The 14,844-nt window shown below is 53.5% G+C and overlaps 1 protein-coding gene across 50 annotated transcripts in view; it reads right to left on the bottom strand.

Moving 5' to 3' along the window:
- The window catches only part of LOC104653481 (uncharacterized), a 190,802-nt gene that overhangs the window by 33,055 nt on the left and 142,903 nt on the right, over positions 1-14,844 (bottom strand). For 47 of the 50 annotated variants that reach the window (XM_074394266.1, XM_074394288.1, XM_074394263.1 and 44 more), the window contains one exon: positions 1-14,776. This exon is cut by the window's left edge. In XM_074394266.1, the coding sequence (XP_074250367.1) occupies positions 14,208-14,776 (569 nt within the window). In that variant the 3' untranslated portion in view covers positions 1-14,207. The remainder of the gene's footprint in view (positions 14,777-14,844) is intronic. The other 3 variants (XM_074394261.1, XM_074394274.1, XM_074394270.1) reach the window with 3 other exon arrangements.

Genomic DNA, 14,844 nt, shown 5'->3' with positions numbered 1-14,844 from the left:
CAGTCCAGGAATGTTTCCAAGCAGCATTTGATACTGAAAACGTGGAATTTCCTCTATGTTTAACCACAAATAACATAAACATAGAAGGAATATCCACCTTTTAAATACCAAAGAAGGATTGAGTCCTGGAAAGCATGAACCTAAGCACCATCTATCAAGATTAAAGACAGCACAGGACAGGTGCAGTCGGCAGGGGCCTCCCGGGTTGGCGGCAGTGACGTGAGCCCTGCGGAGGACCCGTGTCCCAGGACAGACTTTGTTAACAAGCGCTTAGGTTCTGGGATTCACCTTCCATCACTCTCTGCAGGGGTGGAGGGCGGGAGCTAACCTTCCTCTCAGAAATGTTCAGAAATGTTTTCAAAGCAACTTTAGATTCCGAAAATGCGGATTTTCCTCTATGATTAACCATCAATCCTGTAAGCATAGAAGGAACATCCACCTTTTAGAGGCAAAAAGTTGGAGCACACCTGGAGAGCACAAACCCAAACACGATTCACCAAAGACAGAAAGTGACGGAAGCAGGTGAACGTGTCGTGAGTATCTTGCGGGAAGCGCAGGGCCCACCCCTGGCCTCTTCGCATCCGGAGACGGGCCTCCTACGCGGGCGCAGCAGGTCTGGGGGCTGCCTGCTGTCACTCGTCTGGGTGGAGGTAACCCTAATGTCTCTTCCCTAATGGAGATTTCACGGTCAAGAGCGTTTCCAAAGTAGTATTTATTTCTGGAAAAAAAAAATGTACATCAAAAATTTGCAGTGATGCAGGTGAAGCAGGGGTTCTATGCTTCAAATTCCAAAAACATCAAAAAGAGAAAAAGCCTGCCAGGTTCCAAAAGTGAGCAACGCCTCCATGAAGCCCTCCCAAGGCACCTGATGGCCAACACCATGCAACAGTGTATGCTGGAGCATCCTTCACATACCTTGGAGGGAGGAGGATGTCCAAGAATCTTCTAGAAAGTGGAGCTTGTGTTCAGGAAGTTTCAATCAGCAGAACTGGTCACGTCGGTGTGACAGACTGAGGAATAGGCAAACAGGTGAAAAACAATGTCTCTTTAAATACAACAGAGAGACAGCAAAACAGTGTCCCCCAGCCCCTACCACCGCCACCCTCCAAAAACAATTATCACAGCTTCCAGAAAAATCATTTTTGGGGTGGGCTGGATGCAGAGGCTTACCAAGATAGCGACGAGACATACCTCCCAAAGCAAAAAGCAAACCACCAATGCCCCAGACTCAAACCCTGTCCCACAGGGATGTCATCACTCCAAGGAGTCCCCAAAAACAGATTCAGTACTGAGGACCGGGTGACATTCTCCACAAGGAAAGTGTATGTGCCACGGCCAACCCCCGTTCACACTCCACACACGGTCCACCTACACCAATCTCACTTCTCTAAAGCTGGAATCGCTTCAAAAAGGTCTTGGACTTGAAAAGCACGACCTTTCACTCTTGCAGAGTTAGGCATTCCTCCTATGGGCGAGCAAATCACGAGCGGCCCAGATAACGCCGCTGTCTGCAATCAGCGAGTCCCTCCCCTGTGGTCACAGCTTGTTGAGGAAGCAAGTCTGATCCCCCGAAGCCCTCAAGCACAATTTGTCACAAATAAGGTGAATTTCTATAGACAATCTATACAGACAAGCACGTGTCAGCCGGAGCAAGGCCACTTCCCCCAGGTGGGGGCTGCCTCTATGAGGCCCTGTTGGGAACCGGTGGGATGTGGCTGGTTAGGGAACTGGACAGTCTGAGTCATAAACATATATTCTCTGTGACCAGACATCATTCATGTCCCCAGGAGCGGATCTTGCCGGGATGGCCCTGAATGAGGAGGACATGCGATGGAAGAGCAGCTCGTGGCTGGGCTTGGAGGTCTTACTTTGGTTAACTGAAACACAGCAGCCCGGAAGAGCTGGGATAGGTGCAGCAACCAGCCACGGAACTCTTCTTGCCACGTGCTGGGAGAAAGGTCAGCTCACACGCTGTGTCTTCTGAGGGGCTGCCATTCCTCCCTGAGGGGCCTGGCCACGGTACCCAGGCTGGGCAACAAGAGCAAAAACTCTGTCAGAAAAAGAAAGATAAAGCTAAGCCAGGCATCACGCCCTGGGGAGTCTGGGGAACTCTGTACCCATGAGGCAAGAGACGGGATGCAAGGTCTGAAGACTGACCAGAGACCTGCAGTCTCCCTTTCTGGGAAAATCGGGAAATTCTAACTTTCCCGAGCAAACAGACATTTGCTGTTTTGTTGTTGTTATTTTGTTTTGAGGCACTGGAGTGCAGTGGCGCCGTCTCGGCTCACTGCAACCTCCGCCTCCCAGGTTCAAGCACTTCTTGGGCCTCAGCCTCCTGAGGAGCTGGGATTACAGGTATGCGCCACCACGCGTGGCTAATTTTTGTATTTTTGGTAGAGACAGGGTTTTACCGTGTTGGCCAGGCTGGTCTCGAACTCCTGACCAGGTGATCCGCCCACCTTGGCCTCCCAAAGTGCTGGGATTACAGGCGTGAGCCACCGTGCCCGGCCTCGGCTGTTATTTTTTAAATAAATTTATATTAGAATAAACATATTAAAATAAGTGACATACTAAAACGCAGTATGCCTACCATGTATTCACAAAACTTCTATCCTACTCACGCTGTTGCCATCTTTCTTTCCAGTGTATACCTCTGTTTTCCCTCTTCTTTTAGAGTTTAAGCTTTGGGAATCAAGAGACAAGAGAGTGTCTATCTTGACATTCTTCTGAAAACCTGAAAACGGTGTCACACTTCTTTGTTCACTGCTTAAGAAGAAAACGGTGGTGTAGGACCTAACTTTTTCTGTATAGATCTACCTTAGGAAACAGGATTATATGGTGATTCATTCAATAAATTCTCAATTCTCAAAAGAAGAAGTAAAGGAAAGCGCTTGCCATCTGCTCCACCATCTGCACACACACACCCTCAGCGAGGGGCTGACAGACGCCCACGTCACGTTCCTGAACTTGACACCACGTACAGCAAGTCCTTCCAGGAGGCCTTCAGTGCTTTAGGAGATCCACTGTGGGCTATCTGCCACATGCTCAGTGAACCTATCACCAGCAGCCTCCTCCAACTGTTCCTGGCCAGCTTCTGGGGTCCTGTCTCTCTTCTGGGAGCCATGGTGTCCTCCTGCAAGGGCAACAGACGGCAAGGATGAACGCACACAGACACGCACCATCAGAGACGCAACCTCTCCTTGAGGCCCTCCTCTCACGTACCTGAGGTGGTGGAGGCGACAGTGACTCTCCTCTGACATAAGCAGCAGAGAGCAGAGGCCCTTCTCGAGGGGAGACGAGGCTCTGGTGGAAAGAGGACTGTCCATGTTGTGTCGTCGGACAACTATGCTTCCCCTTCCGTAGGGGACTCAGAACCAGCAGCCCCTCCAGAGGTCCTCAGGCTCAGGGTCCGTGGGCCAAGTGGCGCATGTCCTATACAGACTGTGTGGCCTGCCTTCTGCTCCCACAGCTACACCTTCCCTGATGTGGGCACCCCATCATTTAGAAGGGTGGCATTCAAAAGAGTAAAACGGGTTGCCTGTGCAGGCCACAGCTTGGACCGCCTTTCCTGATGGACTTTCCTGACATGAATACTGCTGCTGCTTCTCCAAAGGTGTTTCTGCCACCGGGAGGATCTCTGGAGGGAGGATAGAGCCCAGGGGAGGGGTGGAACAGCCACCCGCTGTCCAAAGGGCATCTGCTGAGGCCAGCACGGTCTCAGTGCCACCAATGGACCACCGTTACCATCACCTCCCAGAAGTGGGTTCTGGGCTTTGCTGATGGCACCTGATTCTCAAATAGAAGTGCGCCATATTTTTCATTATAAATAAAGAGAAGAAGCACAGATAAGCTCTCCCCTACCACCACAGTGGAGCCCACAGCCTCTACTTCCGGCTGGCAGAGCTCCAGGAAACCCTCCTGGGGAGAGGGATGCTGAGGCTCAGAGGAGCAGGTGGCCATGGGGCTGGCATGCAGGCTCTCTGGGCAACACCCATCACCACCCCAGAGCGCTGCCGACCAGACCAAAGCTCCCAGCTCAAACAGCCTCTCCTATCAAGTGGGACTTAATACAGAAAAAAAGCGTGGCCAAGAGTGGCCCGTCACAAACAAAATGAATACACTGGGAAAACATCTCTTCTCTTCCAGGACCGAGGCACCTCCTCCAGGAAGATGGCCCAAGGACGGACTGGACGCGGGCACCGGACACCCAGGCAGCAGTGTCTTCGAGGAGGCCTGCGTTCTGCCGTCAGCCGCTGTTCACTGTTCCTAACTGGACGCAGACACCGACGTCTCCCTGCTGTTGGTGATCAAGGAGCACATCTCTCAGGGGACTGGCACTTGGAAAGAGCAGAGCTGGGAGCATTCGCCTCCAGCCAATCGGCACTCTGGGAAATCCTCTCCCAAAACCACAGGGCCCACCGCCTCCTGCCTCCATTGCTGCCCCCGGTCAGTTCTCCTGTGGGGGTTCGGGTGGCAGTCCAGCAGGTGGCACACCCTCATGTCCCCTCCATTCACGAGAGCGGGTGGGTGGTCTTCGCTGCTTCTGTTTTTCTTGTTGTGGCAGCTGCTTCCTTTTATTTATTTATTTTTTTTTTAATTTAATTTTTTTTTTTTTTGAGACAGTTTCACTCTTGTCACCCAGGCTGGAGTGCAGTGGCGTGATCTCGGCTCACTGCAACCTCCGCCTCCCAGGTTCAAGCGATTCTCCTGCCTCAGCCTCCCAAGTAGCTGGGATGACAGGTGTGCGCCACCACACCCGGCTAATTTTGTATTTTTGGTAGACACGGGGTTACTCCGTGTTGGTCAGGCTGGTCTCCAACTCCAGACCTCAGGCGATCCTCCCACCTAGGCCTCCCAAAGTGCTGGGATTACAGGCGTGAGCCACCATGCCTGGCCCCTATTAATTTATTTATTTATTTTCTTGGCTGCTATGATCTGAACTCTTCTCAAATGCTGGGGGAATGCAGCATTTGACATCTCCCCAGCCTCCCTGGCAGCAGAGCTGGCATGTGACTGAGGCCTCACCAACTGCACCTGTTCTGAGAGGCAGGCGTGGACCGAGGACTGAGCATAGTCCCTGTGCCCACCAACATGCAGAGTCACCGAGGGGCTGCCAGGACAAATCCTCCATGTACGTACCAAGAGAGGTGGGAACACCGGGTCCCATGCTCAGGGTCCCATCAGGGATGGGGGCTCTTCAAGGAGAGATTTGATACCGAAAAAGAAGTGCACCATGTTTGTTTCGTCACATATAAAGCGAAAATAACATGGGCAACTTCTTTTCAGGTACCAGAGATGAGCACGTCCTCCCCGCCAGCGGCACACCTGGGCATGAAGGGACACTGAGGGTCAGGGCGTGAGGGCAGGGCCAGGCAGACACTGCCAATCAAACTTACGCTCAATTAAGCCTGAAAGCATCAGGTGTTGGTGCCCTTGGAGGAGGCAGGGGGCATGTGGGAAGAGCTGGGCTGACCCTGAGCAGAGGCAGACAGTCATCACGGATAAAGCAAACCCATCCCAGATTCCCTCTCCTTCAGAATCCCAGGAAGTCTTCATGGGCAGAATTCAATAATCGGGGCAGATGGGTTTCAGGACATCCACTATCAACCCCGCAACGCTCACGGAGAGTGTCACTTCAGAGAAAATGGGATGGTCCTGGACCCAAAAACAGTAGTTCCAGGAAGCCCTCCTCTTCAGAGATGCGAAGAGGAGGATATCAAATTAGGAGAAATCGAATCACCAAGCCAGCACCGATGCTCGGTGGACCCAAGTGTCTGTGCACCTTGCACGGCCCTGACCCCCACGTCCCCTCCCTCCAGTGTTCCTGCTTCCCTGGAGGCATGGCTTGGTTCTAAAACACTGGCGGTTGTGTGTGAGCTGTGACAAATACAGCAAACCCACAGACAGCTGAAGGATAGCAGGGACCAGGAAAGGACAATGGCTTCCCCAAGTTCCCATCACTTGTAGGGTGTCCTCCCGGGGAGAGGTGGATTGGAGGGAGTGAATCAGGGCAGAAGTTCTGGGGCCCACCATCCTTCAAGCTGCTGGAGAGGACCCAGCGACCCATCACTGGATACAAAACACAGTAATTCTGCATCATTTGTCAACCATAAATTAAATCACTAGGACAAAGTTTTGAAAGCACACATGCATAAGGAAAGGCACCTTCCCCCACCCCGCCTCCCCGAGATGAAGTCTCACGCTGTTGCCCAAGCTGGAGTGCAGTGTTGTGATCTTGGTTCATTGCAACCTCCACCTCCTGTGTTCAAGTGATTCTCCTGCCTCAGCCTCCCGAGTAGCTGGGACTACAGGTATGCGCTACCATGCCCGGCTAATTTTTTTGCATTTTTTTTAGCAGAGACAGGTTTCACCGTGTTGGCCAGGCTGATCTTGAACTCCTGACCTTATGATTTACCCACCTCGGCCTCCCAAAGTGCTAGGATTAAAGGCATGAGCCACCACGCCTAGCCAGCAAGAAAAGTCACCTTTCACCAAGACCCTGCCTTAAATTGGATGCTGAAGATAGATAGGCAAACCATGAGAAACACATCATCGAAAAACTGCAGGTTTTCCCAGTCACACTGGAAAACACACTGTGGTGCCATCTGTTTGTACGGCAAGTAAGATAAAATCTAACTCAAACTGGCTTTAAAAAGTAAAGGATATCTAGACTTATATAACTGAAAAGTACAGACACAGAGCCAGCTTCAGGCAGGGTTTGATCTAGGGACTCAAATGATATCATCCAGACTCTCCTCTAGCTCTCCAAGATGCCTTACATGCTACAGACTCCCTCTTCCTTGTCTGTGTGGCACCAAGCCCTCTCTTAGTCCTTAAGATGGCTGCAGGACCTTCAAAGCTTACGTCAAAGCTTACTATCTATTCCCAGCTGTAGGGAAAAGACAGTGTCCACTCTGGCAGCTATCATGGGAAAGGGACAGAGAGTTTCTTTCCCAGAAGCCCCAGCAAACATCTCCTTGTATCTCACTGGCCCAGTGGGGTCAGGGGTCCCTCCTCAAAGGAAGAAGAGATCAAGAGACTCACTAAAGCCCGGGCTGGCGGAGGAAGTGGGGAAGGGTCAGCGCAAGCTAAGCACATGGCAGGGAGAGGGAGCTTTCATAAGAAAAACCAGGGGAAATTGAGGAAGGGAGAAAAGACACGGGGTGGGGAAGTTCTGACCAGTGTGTACTCCAGGGGCCCATGGGCCTTCCCTGAAGTTGGCACCCAAACCCAGATGTCTTCCAGGCGGAATAGGATACTGAAAAAGAAGTGCACCGCGAATGTTTCGTCACAAATAAAGCGAAAACAACACGGGCAACTTCTCATTAAGTACCACACGTCAGCACCGTCGACAGCACTGCTTCTCGGGGGCCAGCGTCACTCTGGTGGGCTTCCTGAGGGCACGTGGTCCTGAGCACCACCGGGCAATGGGCAGCAAAGAGATGGCCCTACAGACCAACCCCTCGAGACTTTGGAGGCTTCTCACAGGTCTGCCCCTCCACATAGGCGCCACTGTGTCCTGGAGGAGCTTCTGGGCAGGGTGTGTTCAAGTCATCAATAACAGAGTCTTCTCCAGCATCACAGAATGACAATGACACAGAAACACTGACGTTTGCATCCTAAAAGTCCTTCTGAGGACAGACGAGGAGGGACCAGGAGAGTCACAATAACTCCGTAGATGAGATGAATGAGTTCTACCACCTCCGTCTCAGGGCACGCAGCCCAGTGCCTGCCCCTGATGGAGCCTCTGGGCTGAGGAGGTCTTCCTAGAATGGGTTCCGCAAGGGATGTTTTAACGTTTGCCTCAACTCATGGAAAGAACAGAGCCCTGACACAGCATCACTACTGTCGCCCAGCCTGAGCCTGCGAAGTGCCCCCATGGCGGGCAGGAAGCTGCAGTTTAAGGCAGGATGAATAAACAATGAAACGGAACCCAAGTTCTCGGCTGGTCCACGTGGACAAGTGACTTGCTGGTGGCAGATCCCTGCCTGTTCATGCATTCGCACCTCACCACAACCTGCTCACGGCGGGGTGGACCTCCCCGCCCCTTGTCTTGGGTTCAACCACATAATTTGTTCCGGTCAGTACTGTATGGGTGGAAATACAGGAGTTCCCAGCCTCAACCTAAGGAGTTTCTGCATTCCTACTTACTTTCCTGTGCCTCTGCCATAGCCGTGGGGCATACCAAGAGGCGGGTGAGAGGGGTGGGTCCCACCGTCAGCCCCCAGAGCACGAGTTCTCCTCACAAGTCATCCTAGGTCTGGAAGGGAGATGGGGATGAACCGACCAGGACACACAAATCCGAAATAGAAGGACCACCCTCAGACAAGATGCCCACTCCCTAACTCCCCACAGACCCGACTCCGGCATCCCTCCCCTGAAGCTCATGTCACAGCCAGGACACTTCTTCTGCAGGGTCTGACACTGTGAGCATCTGGGGCATCTGGGTCCTCGTAGGTCAAGCAGAGCTGGACAACAGACAGAGATCAGCCCATTCCCCAGGGAAGGCATGGACTGGATGCTGTCCAGAGAGCGGCTGGCTTCTGGGCAGTCCCGACACAGGAGAAGCTCATCTCAATCACGCTGCCAGCTCCTCAGCCCCCATCCACGACTCACCAGGAGAGCTGCCGGCACCTGGGGCCCTGCCGGAATCTAGCCCCATGTCCAGGAATCCTCCTATGGAAAAGAGATGGACCACGTAGCATTCATCAGACACACGGCAAGGCTGTCCGACAGCCACTCTCCATGCAGCACAGAATGAAGCAGCCGTCACAACCGCGGCTGTCCTGACACGTTCCGTGTCCTGCACACACACCACTCCTCAGACCCTCACCAGGATACACCACATCCTGTAGCAGGCCACACGCACCCCCTGCACTTAGCATGTGCTGTGGAGCGGGCCTTTCCCTGGCGGGGCACTGAAGGCCTCTGGGGTCCTGTCATTGTCAGTGGCCAGGCTCTCGGCCCTCCGGGGCAGGATTTGAAACCGAGAGAGAGGTTTTTCCCTGATGACTGCTTGGATTTATCTGGAGGAGGCAGGAGGAGCGGCCCCCAAGGGAAATCCCTCCCGAAGGCCTGCAGAGTCCCACGGGCCCCACGGCCTCCCACGTCTTCTCCGAAGTTGCCACGTGCAGCGAGATGGCCTCCCACAGCTGGACTGGGCACTGGTGGATAGTCAAACGGGTGACCTACATCATAAATGAAGTGCACGTCACCGGTCTGCCATCCCCTCAGCTACCCTGGAGAGCAGATGGCCATGGCCCTGTCGCCCGTTCAGTGACATTCCTGGCATGTCCAGAAGGCCATCCGAGCGAGACCTCATGCTGAAGAGGCCCCACCCACCGTGAGAGACGAACAGACAGACACCACAATGAGCGACCGCCCTCAACCACGGAAGCGCGGACCCTTCTCCAGACTCAGCCCCCCTCCCGGGGCCCTCCAGGGAGGGCTGCGGCCTGAGAGCTGCACACCCACGACACGCGGCCCGCCGTCAGCCTCGCCCGCGCCGCCCGAGAGTGGAGCTGGCAACGTCCCTCCCTGAAGGCTGCATCAGGAACAGGAAGTGCCTCCAGGGTGGGATTTGATACTAAAAAAGAGGTTTCCCGTGTATGTTTCATCATAAATAAAGAGAAGACAACACGGATAACCTCTCCTTCGAGTATCGAAGATGAGCACTGATCACAAAACAAACAGAAACAATCAAAACAAAACTGCGGAATCTTCGCCAACACTGGTGTCACATCCAGGAAGCCCCCCGAGTCTCCGCGGCAACGGGTAGACCAGATGTCAGACAGCTTACAGTCCAGTGTCCCAGGCCGGTTCTGGAGTCCTGCACGCCTTGACAATGAAAAGAGGTTGCCCGTGAAATGTTTCTCAACACAGAGAACGTTTTAGGTACAACCTCTCTCCAGGCGTTGGTGCTTTCCTGATGGGGGAACCAGGGTTTCCCTGTGGAAGTCCAGGTCGTGGGAAGTGCCCCCAGGAATTACGGTTTGCACCCCGAAGTCAGCGCATCAGGAGAGTTCACGAATAAATCTTGAATTCTGTGGTCATGAAGCAGGTGGCCAGGTCTGCAGTTAGCTGTCGCCCAGGCCCCCGGGTGGCGCTGGCCATGGAGCCAAGCAGTCTTCCAAGCAAGGGGTGACTAAAAGGATGCACGGGGCCGAGTAAGTTGGAAGCGAAGTGAGTGCCCACCACACACGTCTGGGGCAGGAAGGCCAGGGCCCCTCCTCCAGGTCAAATCCCACCTAATGCCTCCTGCTGCCTTCAATCCAATTCAGCAGAATTCGGAAACAAAAATGAAATTCATTTCCCAATGTGAGCTCCCCAAATGTTTTCGCCAATTCTGGGCTAGATTTTTCTGTTTGCTATAAAACTCCTTTGACAATCATTGTTTCTGTTGTCTAGTATCTCCAGACTCTTTTTCATGTCAATAGTTAGAGCAACCCTGACAGGGCTGGAGAGAACCGGCAGCCAGAAACCTCAGGTTTCCTCTTACAAAGCTGTACAATTGTGCCCTCTCTTCCCCAAAGGTGGATGCTGGAGCAAAGGCCAGGAAGAGGATCCCAGGCCAGGCTGTGCCTCCATGCCCTTGCCATCCGTCCTTTGACCCCTGTGTAGCCAGCAGAGTGCCCAATCTGCACGGACTCAGCAGCCGCTTGCCCTGGAGACCCCAGAGGCAGCTTATAATTTGCTCTGGTCAGTGATCTACAGGTGGAAGCACAGCAGCCTTGACGTTCTCTCTCTCTGCCCTCTCTTTATGAGGGCTCTTTTCGCTGGAACGGCTAACAGAAAGAGTTGACAACAGCAGTCATTGGTACTATCACATATATTCTGCTCTGGTTATAGAAAGCAGGGTTGAGGTGGAAAGACCCGGCCCTTCTCCAGAACCCCATGCCCTCTTCCCTCACAAGTCCCCTCCCCAAATGCCATAGACGGAGCCCAGGACCCACAGTCTCAACCAAGTGCCATCAAGACAAATGCACCACCGGCAGCCTACTTCTGTGCCTTGGTTTTAGAGCTGGCAGGGAGCCACTTCGTTCCCCAGAGGCCAGCATCACCTCCAGGAAGTCATCCTGGAAAGGACCGGGCGGGCACCAAGCATTGCCGCCAGACACGACACCACGTTCAGAACAGGGGACGCTCCATCTCAGCCCATTCACCCTGGCCCGGGCCTGACAACTACTGTTTTAGCCTGAAGCCTTTCAAGCTGGTGTTTGATACCAAAGAGTGGTCCACAGAAAAGATGTGTATAAAAGATACAGATACACCAAAGGAAGCCTCTCCCTGAGTACCCCAAAGAACTCTTCGCAGAAACACGGCCCTGAGGATGGGTTGGATGGGCTGGTCAGTCGAGCAGGTGTGTAGGTGGGGCGGTACATGCCCCACGGTGGGCCACCCACTCCCTTCCCCTGGGTCAGGGCTATACCGTCCCCTCAAGCCGTCATGACATCAAGGATTCCTCCAGATTTAAAATAAGTCAACTCCACAATACCTGTTAGAAATAAACAGGTCCCAACCTGGGTCAATTCCAGGGACCCCACAGTCTCCTCTTGACCTCAGAATCAGCTTTTCTTCCCTAAGATGTCATTATATCCAGGATGAACTGCAGGCTGGGGGCAGGCGGTCAGGACACCTGCACTGTCTGTCCAGGGCGCGATTCCCATGAAGCTGGTATTCACCTGCTGTGCTGGGCTGAGTGTGGCAAGGACCAGGCACCCCCCACAGCAGGGCCAGTTGCCAAAGGGCCTGAGCTACACACACAGTCCACGGGGACCAGGACGAAGACAAGCACAGAAGACCCACCTGCAGGTCCCGTTGTGGTGATGCTGTGTTCCCCCAGGCTGCCATCACATCGCAAAGTCCTCCTAAGAAGGGATAAAACATTGAGGGTCAGTGCAATCGATGGCGAAATTCAGAAACGCGGGACACGCTTAGTGGTCAGCCACTTGTTCACATCTACTTATTCACGTCCACAGCGCCCCTTCCCTGAAGCTGAGGTCTGGACCAGAAGCCCTCCAAGGCGGGGACTGATACTGGAAAAGAGGTTAACCGGGTGTGTTTCATCCTCAATAAGGAAACGAAAACCCAGAGAACCTCTCTTCAGGTACCACCAAGTAACACTGACAAGAACACCACTGATTCCTTCCCCAGACTTGACATTCAGTCCTGGAAGTCCTGTTAAATACGGATTGCACACTGGGGTTAGTAGCACAGATGACATCAGTCAAATTAATATGGCACAGGCTTTGTGGTTAACCATAGATTTCTGTCCAGTGGACTGGAGCTGAGCGTAACACCCTTCCCTGAAGCTGAGGTCTGGACCAGAAGGCCTCCAAGATGGGATTTGATACTGGAAAAGAGGTTAACCAGGTGTGTTTCATCCTCATTAAAGAAACAGAAACCCAGAAAACCTCTCTTCAGGTACCACCAATTAACACTGACAAGAACATCACTGATTCTTCCCCAGACTTGACGTTCAGTCCTGGAAGTCCTGTTAAACACGGATTGCACACCGATTGTTAGTTAGTTAGTTGCTAGAGACAGCCAAGAGCTGGATGCACGCTGCTTGTCGACCACCCACCCAAGTACCCCCAGGGGGCAGACCCCGCAGCACCTCTAAGTGGACATCATAACCAGAGGTGGTGACGCCATAGAAAGGCCGGTCACAGGAGCTGTTGCATTTAGGGTTAACCCCCAGGGCCACCTTTTCTCAGTTACTCCAGAGAGGTGCAGATGCCCCAAACGAAGGCTGACGCCACCAGAGGTCCTGCTGAGGACTCAGTGGATACTGAGGGGTGGCAGTATACCAGGTGACCTTGGCTGTAAATAAAAGTGCTCACACTCTGCTCAGCTGATCACTCGAGTACTTTGGGATAGTGCAGAGAGCAGGCCCCTTCCCTTGAACTTGGATGGCTGCATGTCTAGGAAGCCCTCCAAGGAAAGAGACCGGAGTGAGAATCGGTCCAGCTCAGCCACATTTGGCACCCGCGTCGCAGATGCTGTCTTCAGAGTCTAGCAGAGTGCAGCTGGCCCCGGGTTAGTGTGTCTTTCCCCAAAAGTTGACACCTCTTCCAGGACGTTCTCCAAGGGGGGCATTAGATACTGAGGGTTAGTGGACCAGGTCACAAACGGCACAAATAAAGCGTGTGCTCTCTGGTCAACCATCTCATGTATCCAGGCACGTGCTGACGCCACGCTCCTCGTCCGCAAATTAACCCCGCGGCCAAGCCAGAGCAGTGTGCTGAGAAGGCTGCCACACGAGAGTTATTGTCACACACAAGACAGGCACATCACAAACCCCGCTGGGTTGCACTGAGCGCAGACCTAGTGCCCCCACCCCGCAGTTGATGTTAGCTCCAGGAAAGCTTGCAAGGCGGGATTAGATACTGCAAAGAGGTCGACCGTGTAATGTGCGCCATAAATAAAGCGAACGCGCCACGGACCACCTCTCTCCAAGTACCGAGCAGCAGCCGTACTGACACCAGGACAGTGGCTCTTCCTCAAAGCTGGTATCACCTCCTGGAAGTCTTCCGAGGCGAGATGTGATATTGAGAAGAAGTAGACCATGTGTCCTACGTCGTAAATAAAGCGTACACACCATGGTCAACCGCATCTTCAAATACCAGGAAGTGATGCTGACCCCTGGCTCTCTTTCTTTCACCTGCTATCCCCTCCAGAAAGCCCTCACAATGTGCATCATGAACTAGCAGGCTTCGGTAACGTGGCAACGACCACAAACCCACATCCAATGCCACTACCACCTCCAGGATGCCCTGTAAGGCTGGGGCTGGGGCTGGTGCTATTGGCTGGGGGACCACGTGGCCAATGTCATAAATAAAGGGCAGGGTCTGCAGCCAACCGCCCGGTGACCTGCACTGCACAGCGCCCACCAGGCAGGCCCGGCTCTCAAGTTGGCATGGCCTCCAGGAATCCCCAGGGTGGGCTGATGCTGAGAATGAGTGGAGCACGCCACATCTGTCATCAACAGTGTGTACGCTTCATGGTCTACCATCTCTCCAAGGACTGTGGAATGGTGCTGAAGCCAGATCAGTGTGTCTCCCACGAAGCTGACTTTGCCTCTCTCTGGGAAGCCCTCTGTGACTGAATTTGATATTGAGAAGACGTGGACCATATTACATACGGCACAGAGACAGCGCATGTTCTATGGTCAACGATCTTTTCAGGTACCTTGGGCAGGGCTGATGTCAGAGCCAGTGTCTCTTTCCTCTCGCTAGCATCACCTCCAGGAAGCCCTCTGAGGCTTGATGCAGTATTGAGAAGAGGCCACCATGCAGTGTCTGCCACAGAGCAGTGGACGCAGCGCAAAGGAACCCCTCAAGAGTGGAGAGGACGCGGGAACTAGTGCTACGCCTGACACTCGTGACTGCCTGCGGAAAGCGCCCCGAGGTGCACGCTGTTATAGAAAAGTGGACCGAGTCACATGCGTTGTAAGTAGAACATACGAAGCATGGCCGACTTCTACTCAGTACCCCCAGCAGGACTGCTGCCAGAGCTGGTGCCCCATCCCCTGAGTGTAACACACCTCCCTGGAGACATTCCAGGCTGAATGTGGTACTTGAGGAGAAGTAGACCATGCTACACACGCCACTGGAAAAAGACATGCAGTGTGGCTGAACCTTTCTGAGGTACCGTGAGGTCAGCGAAGAGGCCAGAACCAGCGCTCTGTCCCTGAGGCTGGCAGCTTCTTCAGCCAGTTCTCCAAGCCAGTGCTCCGGACTGCAGACGGGAAGACTGGGCCGCAGAGGGGCTTCATCTGTAAGCATACACGGGGGAGTCGATCAGACCTTCATGAGGATCAGTGCTGAGTCCAGAGCTGGGCAT

The sequence above is a fragment of the Saimiri boliviensis genome, chromosome 2 (genome assembly GCF_048565385.1).
Source record: "Saimiri boliviensis isolate mSaiBol1 chromosome 2, mSaiBol1.pri, whole genome shotgun sequence".
In the NCBI taxonomy this organism is placed as follows: domain Eukaryota; kingdom Metazoa; phylum Chordata; class Mammalia; order Primates; family Cebidae; genus Saimiri; species Saimiri boliviensis.
The sequence above is the reverse complement of the archived record's forward strand: the minus strand, read 5'-3'. Positions and strand labels throughout refer to the sequence as shown.